Source organism: Coturnix japonica, chromosome 8, assembly GCF_001577835.2.
Source record: "Coturnix japonica isolate 7356 chromosome 8, Coturnix japonica 2.1, whole genome shotgun sequence".
Taxonomy (NCBI): domain Eukaryota; kingdom Metazoa; phylum Chordata; class Aves; order Galliformes; family Phasianidae; genus Coturnix; species Coturnix japonica.
The window spans coordinates 23,908,778-23,918,876 of NC_029523.1; the positions used below are offsets into that span (position 1 = coordinate 23,908,778).

The following is a 10,099-nucleotide window of genomic DNA, read 5'->3' on the forward strand; positions in this document are numbered from 1 at the left end:
ATAAGGCCAACAATTTTGCAATTTACTATACTACATCTTTTCCCAGATCAGTTTGCCCATTTCCCTGCAGCTTCTTCTGGTCCAACCTGTGGGGCAGGATACCAGTGTTTCCCTGTTCTAGGCAGAAATGAAATCATTGCAAAATCAATCCTGCTTTCATTTCTGTATCTCATCCCCGTTTAGTTGAAAAACATGGGACATCGTTCAGCCACGCAAGTGGGCACATGTCATTTGTGGCGTCAATTGGCTGTCACTGATCAAGAAGCCCTTGTGACCCAGGGAGAGAACTTCATGGATCGGCCCGGACTTTTCCTGCAAATACAGAACTCTCAGCAAACTGGGTGAGTTACCATAGTGACACGCATCTGAAACACAAGTCAAAGCGTTGACCCAATTAAATGTGCAGGAAGGGGGGTGCCATGGCTTTGCATTGTCACAGAGCAGATTCACAGCAGGGCTGACCTTCTTTATCGAAGGCAGATAACCTCCTGCTTCTGCCTCGTACTGAAGCCATCTACCTTTGCTCACTGTGGAATCTCCTGGCAGGGCTGGGTCTCCTCCAATGGGCACTGTGGAAGCAGAGAGAAGGTTACCTTTGACCACCTCCGCAACTTTGGCCTTGGGAAGAGGAGCCTGGAGGAGCGGATCCAGGAGGATGCCGATTCCTCACGGATGCTTCAGGGATGATCAGGTGAGGAGCTCTTCCCTTAAGCAGTTGGGCAAGCTGCAGCATCCCAGTTTCCTCCTACAGGATATTTTGCTCTCAGATTAACTGATAGATGCAGCTGTGTATCAACTCAAAAACAGTACAAGAGTACCCACCTTTGTCCTCTGCTGAATTTGAAACCTCTAGAAAATTCCATGGACCTGTTAAACCCAATATTCTCAATTAATTCCGTAAGGTGTTTGCCTCTTCTGCAGCGATTTCAATCTTTCTTTCCAAAATAAACAAACCAACTCAAGAAGGTGCCCACCCAGCACCATTCATTTCACGTTGTTCATGTTTCCTCTGATAATGGCACCTTTTCTTCCCATGTTTCTGTGGAGATAGGAAATAATTGATTGTTCCTTTTCTTCTCCATGGAATCCTTTCAACCCTCACCTTAAATCAACAATTGCTGTTTCAAACGTCAATCTGCTCCGTCACCTTTGGCAACCGGTTGAATACCAAGATGAACTTCCAAATTGCTGCGAATGATGGTATGAAGTTGTTACCCTCCAAGGGAGAGATAATGAGCCAGGTACAAGCCCTCCCGTCCCATCACAGACAGCAAAGCAGATTTGCGAAGGCCATCGTTTCTTCTGGAGTCAGTTGCGAAAAACCTGGAGCCACTTTTTTAGATTCATATATTACCTCAATTTGGGGAAAAATCATTAGGGCCCTCCAAATTCCAGGTCCCTGGCTCCACACAGAAATACGTGAACATCCAGTCCCATTGTTTGAGAGCTTTTGCACAATGAGTCCTTGATCTTGGTTAGATCAAGGCTGTTCCCACTGAGAATTTCCTTTTGCTGGGTTCCCACAGCTGTGTGGTGCCTCTCCATCCTTGCATTGTCCTTGTGAAGATGTGAGATTCAGCAGTCGCCCCTGGATCAGCAAAGCCAGTTCTATGCCCAGCTGCTTTTCCCAAGTGCTTTGGAAGGAACTGAATGCAGAGAGATTTTGGGCTGGGTCCGTATGAGAGGTCATGGGAATGAAGCAAGAGCTAATGTACAAGGACATTTGCTGCCATTCCTCATTCATTTAAAAGGATGTATCAGCCCATATTTCCTTGTGCCTGTGTTCACATTGGCTCGCCTTCCTGTTCATCACCACTCCTGGACCACTTGATGTGAGCACACTGGCTGTTGAGTTGGAATGCAGTGGCACTCTCACCATGGAGATGGCAATCCTTTCTAATTCTGCTTCTGGAGATAAATTAATCCCATCTACGTCCACAATGTAGGGCTGTGCCTTCACAGGCTATTCAGGTTTGAGAACAGCAGGAATTTTTTAACCCTTCTTGGAATTTGCTCATCTCCTTCTTTCCAAAGCTGTATGTCTTTTTTCCATCAGTTAATTAAAATACTTCCCGGATCTCACCAAACCATTCTAGAACGGGAGGCTCATGAAAAGCTTGGTGTGAGAAGATCAGCAAACATAATGGGAAGACCTGAACCCCTCAGAGGCGGGACTTCATTTGACAGCTACCTGCAGGAGATGGCCAAGGTCAGCAATGTGGAGCAGAACCTTCCATAGTGGGGATTAGAAGATCAGGCAGGGCTGAAAAACCATATTCCCCAACCTGAGCTGCTGGTAGTGTCCATTATGAGCTTAGCATAAATGTCAGTTGGGGCTTCCATTGGAGGGATTGGGATGCAGGGGCCTGCAGCTTCTAGCAAAAACTGCTGGGGGCAGATGAATCTGCTTTTTTATGAGGAAGTCCTCACTGTTGATGTGGCACTAACACTTGGATTTTCTGAGCCCAGTGGCGTGACTTCTGTGAGGATACAGCTGCAGCATGCACTCGGTGACCTGTTTTTTTGCTGGGACTGAGGGACACCTCCACACATCCGCTGGGCCCTGCTGTATATGGCTGTATACCCAGAAATTCAAGGGTAGCAAGAATACAAATGGGGCTGTCCTTTCAAAATGGTAGGCCTTGTATTCTTGATGACACTTGTCATCTTTTATTGAAGGAAGAAGTTCAAGTATTCTGTTTCCTGACAATTTAGTGCAGTTATTTGCTTTTTTTGTGTGTTTAAGGTTTAACATCAGTGCTTTAAAACTGCTGTCCTAGTTATGTTCTAATTCTTTTTCGTGGGATGAAGAGGCAAATTGCCCACTTGCACCACGAGACTGGAGACCTCTGTGGCTGTCCAGCAAGGCAACAGGGGCTCGCACAGCACTAGTAGCTGGAGGTGATGAAGCATGCGGAGAGTTGCCACAAGTCCGCAACAGGGGCACAGATTGACCTGGATGGTTCCGTGCAGGACCCTCACAGCAAAAACAATCTATGGTGTCCCAGGGGTTCTCTGCTGTTACTGCACCATCAAGATTGCTGCTCTTTCCAAACAGCCCGTGTACAAGCTGAGATCGAGCTGGTTATTGGGCAGTTCAGGCAGCCAGCTCTGGAGGACGAGGAACAACATGCCCTACACCAATGCTGTCATCCCACGAAGTACAGAGGAAAGGACACATTAGCCCTTTTAATGTGCCAAGAGAGGCTTCGAAGGACACAGTTCTTGGCTGGTTGTCCGTACCCAAGTAAACCTCATTTTCTGATCCTTGAGGTCTGATCAGGAGACACCATTTTTCGCTATTGCTGCAGGGACAGAAGCTCTTACAGAAGCTCACTTCCCATGTATCACGTTGTTTTGCCTTCCAACACTGCTCTCCAGCACATTGCATTCTCCATACCCAACACTGAATTCCATGTGTGTGCATCCATGCATATCAGGAGCGACAGAGCCCTCAGACATTTCACTTAACGATCTTTTAGCAATAGAACGTTTGTGAGAGAAAGTGTGGATATATACTCATTGCATATCTGAATAGTCAAGAAGAAGGCATAACATGGCCACATATTAAAAAAGTGGAAAACTGTTTGTAAGATTTGGACGTGGAAGGGTAAAAAAATCCCCTCATGCTAGCAGTGGCAGAGAGAGTGCAAAGTGATTGTTCTTTTCTTGTCTCAGGGCCACTGTTTGATTGGCAAAAACCTATCGTCTTGGTGGGATGGTTTGACAAGAAGGAGTGGGAAACACCTCACAGTTTTAACCCGAGCATTTCCTGAAGAACGGTCAATCAGGAAAAGGAGGCTTTTATGCCATTTCTATAGTAAGATAGAATCAGTTTGATGCCCTTTGTTGCTGCTTTCCAGATGCATCAGGGAGCAAGGGCTGTGGCAGGGTTGATTTCCCACAGGAGGGTGGTGCTGAGCTTTTATCGCAGGCTGAAATGGATGCATGGGGCTGTCTCTGCGGGAAGCGCGCCTTGCCTGGGTGAGATCCTGGCTCGTGCTGAGCTCTCCCTCTTCTTCACGGGCTCTGCTCAGAAATTCACCTTCCAGGCTCCCCCAGACACCATCCTCGACCTCAAATTCAGACAGGGCATGACCATTGGCCCTCGTGCCCTAGCATGGATCTGTGGCTGTGCCTCGAACTAGTTAGAGCAGCCACTGTTCTGCAGTGGCGAGATAACTTCCTTTGGATTTGACACAGGCACAAACACCAGCATGCTATGCACCTCTCACCCTGACTTACTCAAACTTCCCTGCCTGCTTTATTGCTTACTTATTTACCCATACTGCTCATGGGAACCAATAAATGGTTGCAGTCTTCCTTTTCTTCCTCCTTGCTTTTTATACAAGCTGATGACACGGTGTAAAGCAAATCAGGAAAGGAAGGGGTGGCTGGCGACTGTTGACCTGCTGGTTCAAAGCGAAGAGTAAGAGAAAATGCACAACGATTGGAAATGAGGACAGGTATCAGGGGAAGTGTTTAAGGAAGCTGCTTGGCTGTGTAGATGTGGGGTCATAAAGCCAGAGGCCCAGCGTTGATCTGAACTTGGCGAGATGATGTCAGAAAGCACAAGCAAGGCTTCTTCAGGCACCTCAAGCAGATAAAGGGAAGTCTAGGAATGCATAACCCCCGTAGTGGGAGTGACACAGCAGATTGTAACAGCAAACAAGGAGAAGGCTGAGGTACTTCATTATTTTTGCCTTGGTCTTCCTGATATCTGCTCACCACACAGTCTCAAACATTTTTATTTGGTAGGAGGGAATCAGGGAAGCAACGTATCTTTCACTGTAATTGAGGATCAGGTTTGTGAGCAACCTCTGGCCTGATAGCATCTCCAAGCTTTTTTCTTCTCCCATTGCACTGACATCTGTCCCCATCTAATCTTACTGTAAAGCTTCATTTACTTCACTCGTACGCCCGGTAAGCCCTTCATGCATTCCTTTCCTGCCAATAGTGTAAAGCCCTGAAAAGGGGCCTCAAGGTCTGTAGCAGCCTTCAGTCTCTAAAAGGGAGTACAGGAAAGAAGGGAACACTTTCAGGCAGGGCCTTGGTGATAGAAAAAGGAAATGGGCTTCCAATCAATGAAAGGAGTAGACTTTGGGTCAGATACAGGGGAAAGCTTATATAATGAGGTGATGAGGCACTGAACAGCTTCACCTAGTGATGCCCACTTGATGCCTCAGCCCTGGAGGATTTAAGGCAAGCTGGATCAGCCTGGGCAGCCTGAACTAGCGTGGTTTCCTTGTGCACTGCAGAGCAGTTGGACTAGATGGCAGCAGAGCTCCTCCAACCTCCATGGATTCTATTGTTCTAGGATTAATGCTGCCTCATGGGAGCGAAGGGAACATTTGTTGAGTGGGATAGTTTAGCATCCGAGTAGAGCACGGAATTAACTTGTTAAAGTGGAAACAGGGAACGCATCAGTTTCGTTTCTCACTTCCTCATTTCCGCAGCGCAGCTGACGCCCCCAAACAGAAGCAGCCGCACGCCACCGCATACGGGAACGGGCAGTTCTGAGCCGGCAGCAAAAACAGCGCGCACGGCAGCGTTAATCATCGCAGGGAAGGGGAGGGAAGGACAGCAGGAGGCCGGGAGCGGCCGGTGTCAGGCGGCGGGGGGAGGAAGGGCAGCCCAAAGCAAGCCTTGAGCCCCTGTGCGTTTGTGCCACGCTGCAGCCGCCACCAGCTGCGCTGGGGGGGGAATTCCCTTGCGGACAGCGATTCCCTGCAGATGCTTTTCGTCTCCTCTTTGTCTTCCTGCTCGTCTCTGACTACATGAGGAGGAGAAAGCCCAAGGACTTCCCGCCCAGACCTTTTTCCTTTCCTTTCGTGGGAAACGTGCAGTTGATGTTTGCCAAAGACCCCGTGGCCGCAGTGCAGAAAGGTAAGGGGAGGGGAGGGGGGCCAATTCAGTCCCATGACCCGCAGAGAACTCTCCATGAGTGAGCAGGAGGTTCAGTGACGATCAGTGGCAATGTGGATGATGTTTGCCTTGGAATACAGAAGCCACACTCATTGGGCAAGATATAGTACAATGCCATGTGTTCAAGTGCTGACTGTCCCTGCCTGCAGGTTTGAGGATTCTAGGATTGTCCCTATCCCAGAAGAAAGTAGTCATTGTAAGTCAGTCCTGGTTTATTTTCTTTACTCATCCCAGATTACTGAGAAACATGGAGACATCTTCAGCATGCAAGTAGGCAGCATGTCATTTGTGATCGTAAGTGGGGTGCAAATGATCAAGGAAGCCCTTGTGACCCAGGGAGAGAACTTCATAGATCGCCCAGAGTTTCCTATGAATACGGAAGTCTTCAACAGATTTGGTGAGTTATCAATAGAGATTTGTATCTGAAATGCACACTCAAAGAATTGATCATTTTCATGCGCTAGAAAGGAAAGTGGTGGCAATGGCATGTTTTTGCCTTCACTCTTGAGTGGAGGTACCCAACCACGCTTGGGTTGAGTCTTATCTGTCAAGCCAGGTGTCCTCTATATTCTCCCCCTTGCTGAAGGCATCTGCCTTCACTCCACTGTTTAGAATGCTTCTGTCAGGCTGCTTCTCCATGGGCACCTGTGGAAAAAGCAGCCGAGGAAGTTCACCTTGACCACCCTCCGCAACTTTGGCCTGGGGAAGAGGGCCTGAGGAGCGATCCAGGAGGAGTGCGATTCCTCACAGATGGCGTTCAGGGATGAGCAGGTGAGGACCATTTCCTCCAGCTGTCTGCCACTGAAGGCGGAACCCAACTTGGCCACTGTAATTCCCCTGTGCTCATTCCTGCTGAAAAATCACAGGATTCCTTTGGAATCTTAAGCTGGAAAAGGCCCCTCTAAGATCACCAAGTCCAACCCCAACCCACTCTCAGAACACCCACATAACTGTATTGGCTCATTGCCACATCTATCCTTTACTTGAAACCTCCAGTGGTTGGTGACTCTGGCAACCTGCTCTAATACTCATCCCGAATGCTCTTCATGCGAGCAACCTTAAGGCCATTATTCCTTGTGCAGTCACTGTTACCTGAGAAAGAGCCAACCCACACTCACTCCACCTCTTTTCAGTGAGTTTGTTCTCCTTGGAACCAACTTCTTCTCTAGACTGAGCCTTCCAGTTCTCTCTGTCAGCTGGCTATCAGAGTTGTGCTCCCAGAAAATTTCACCAGCTTCATTCCCCTTCTCTGGGTTGCACTTGGGGCTGCAATCGACCTTTCTTTGAAGGAGAGGGCCCAAAACTCTACTCACTCGACTCGTGTGGCCTCAATAAGTGCCAAGCTTCAGTGAGTTTCACGCTGCTATGATGCTAATTCTCTGACATAAAACCTGGATGCCATTGCTTTCTTGGCCACTGGGTCCACAACACTACTGGCTACTTTCAGCCAGCTGCCAAAACTTAACACTCCCAAATCCTTTTCCTCATCTCACACACAACGTTAGCTTAATGTTGGCACTCATCCTCAGTTCCTTCTACAAGGTATTTTGGCTCTCAGATTAAGTCTGATAGTGTATCAGCTGTGTAACCGACTCAAAGCAGTATTCTTAGCCCAGCCTTTGTCTATTTGCACCTTTTTGAGACATCTAGAAAATTCCATGAACCTGTTAACAGCACTATTGCTAATTCAATTCTTATGGTGTGTGGCTCTTCTCGCAAAGCCATTGTCAAATCAACCATTTCAAATTGAACATTTCAAAAAACCATCTCCAAGCAGGTGCCCACTGAAATACCATTCATTTCTACTTATCTGAATATTTCCCTCCATATGATGGCCTCTCCTTTCTCGATTTTTCTGGAAGAATTGATTGTGTTCCCTTTTTCCTTCTCCAGAAATCCTTTCAACCCTCACCTTTAAAAGTCAACAATGCTGTTCAGAACATTCATCGTGCTCATCACCTTTAGGCAACCGGTTTGAATACCATGATGAGGACTTCCAAAACTTGCTGCGGCTGATGGATGAGACTGTTACCCTCCATGGGAAGATAATGAGCCAGGTACAGCCCTTCTGTCCCCAGCACAGACAGCGTGCACTTTTGCAGGCCAGTCCTTTCTTCTTTGCAGTCAGTGGCAAAACCTCGAGCAACTTTCTTAGATTCAGAGTGTATCCTAATTTGGGGAAGGGACCCACATAGCCATGACATCCAGTACCTGGCTCCACACAGAATCATTGGAAATCTGAACCCCATGTCTGACAGCACTGTCCAAGCAGTGCCTCAGGTCCAGCAGCTCAGGGCCATGCCCATTGCCCCTGAGAGCTGGCCTCTTTCACCATGGAGACATCAATCCTTTGTCATGCTCTTATGGAGATGAGTTAATTTCTTCTACTCTCGCAGTGTAATGTTGTGGCTTTGCAGGCTTTTCAGGTCTTGAAAAACAGAAGGGGTTTTCAGTCCTGTATTCAATTTGCTCTTCTCTTTTTCTTTCCAAAGCTGTACACATTTTTCCCCTCCATAGTAAAGTACCTTCCTGGATCCCACCAAACCGTTATCAAAAATGGGAAGCTCTTAAAAGATTTTGTGTGCAATGTGATCAGCAAACATAAGGAAGACCTGAATCCCTCAGAGAGCGGACTCATTGACAGCTACCTGCCAGGGAATGGTAAAGGCAGGCATGTGGAGCAAACCCTCCACAGGCTGGGACTGGAGATCAGGAGGGCTGAAGAAACAAACCATATTCCCCACCTGAGCGGCTGATGTGTCCATTTATGAGCTCAGAATGGACACTAGTTTTGGGGCTTCCATTGGAGGGATGAGGATACAAGTTATGCCAAAACCCTTGGGGAAGGACTGTGTGGGGTGCTGAGGAAGTCCTCGCTGTTAATGTGGCTCTGACATTCTGTTTTCTGAGCCCGATGGCAGGGAGCAGATGATGTTTGAAACAGCATTGTTGATTTTAAGGTGAGGGTTGAAAGGATTTCCTGGAGAAGGAAAAAGGGAACAATCAATTCTTCACAGAAAAGAGGAAGGAAGTGCCATCATTGGAGGGAAAATATTCAGTAAGTGAAATGAATGGTATTCAGTGGGCACCTGCTTGGAGATGGTTGTTTGGAAATGTTCAATTTGAAATGGCTTGATTTGAAATGGCTGCAGAAGAGCCAACACCATAAGAATTAATTAAGAATAGTGCTGTTAACAGGTTCATGGAATTTTCTAGATGTCTCAAAAGGTGCAATAGACAAAGGTGGGCTAAGAATACTGCTTTGAGTGTTACACAGCTGTAACTATCAGTTAATCTGAGAGCAAAATACCTGTAGAAGGAACTGAGGATGATGGCACATTACTAACGTTGCTTGTGAGATGAGGAAAAAGGATTTTGGGGTGTTAGTTGGCAGCTGGCTGAAAGTGAGCCAGTAGTGTGTGCCCAGTGGCCAAGAAAGCCAATGGCATCCAGGTTTATGTCAGAAATAGCATCATAGCAGGTGAACTCACTGAGCTTGGCACTTTTGAGGCCACACCTAGAGTGGTGAGTAGAGTTTTGGGCCCCTCTCTTCAAGAAAGGCATTGCAGCCCCAGAGTGCACCCAGAGAAGGGGAATGAAGCTGTGAAGTTTCTGGAGCACAACTCTGATAGCCAGCTGAAGAGAGAACTGGAAGGCTCAGTCTAGAGAAGAAGGGGTTCCAAGGAGAACAAACTCACTGAAAAGAGGTTGGAGTGAGGTGTGGGTTGGCCTCTTTTCTCAGGTAACAGTGACTGCACAAGGAATAATGGCCTTAAGTTGCTCCATGAGAGCATTCGGGATGAGTATTAGGAGCAGGTTGCCAGAGTCACCATCACTGGAGGTTTTCAAGTAAAGGATAGATGTGGCAATGAGCAATACAGTTAGTGGGTGTTCTGAGAGTGGGTTGGGGTTGGACTTGGTGATCTTAGAGGGCTTTTCCAGCTGTAAAGATTCAAGGAATCTGTGATTTTTCAGCAGGAATGAGCACAGGGGGAATTACAGTGCGCCAAGTTGGGTTCTGCCTTCAGTGCAACAGCTGAGGGAAATGGTCCTCACCCTGCTCATCCCTGAACGCATCTGTGAGGAATCGGCACTCCTCCTGGATCCTCTCTTCAATGCTCCTCTTCCCCATCCCAAAGTTGCGCAGAGTGGTCAAGGTGAACCTTCTCTGCTG

The 10,099-nt window shown here is 47.6% G+C and overlaps 1 protein-coding gene across 1 annotated transcript in view; it reads right to left on the reverse strand.

The window, feature by feature from the left end:
• LOC107317673 (cytochrome P450 2J2-like) overlaps positions 1–10,099 on the reverse strand; it is a 14,205-nt gene that overhangs the window by 2,561 nt on the left and 1,545 nt on the right. The window contains exons 2-5 of the mRNA XM_015870619.1: positions 9,982–10,096; positions 8,821–8,905; positions 7,908–8,094; positions 1,877–1,963 (exon numbers count right to left, since the gene is read on the reverse strand). Coding sequence (XP_015726105.1) covers positions 1,877–1,963; positions 7,908–8,094; positions 8,821–8,905; positions 9,982–10,096 — 474 coding nt within the window. The remainder of the gene's footprint in view (positions 1–1,876; positions 1,964–7,907; positions 8,095–8,820; positions 8,906–9,981; positions 10,097–10,099) is intronic.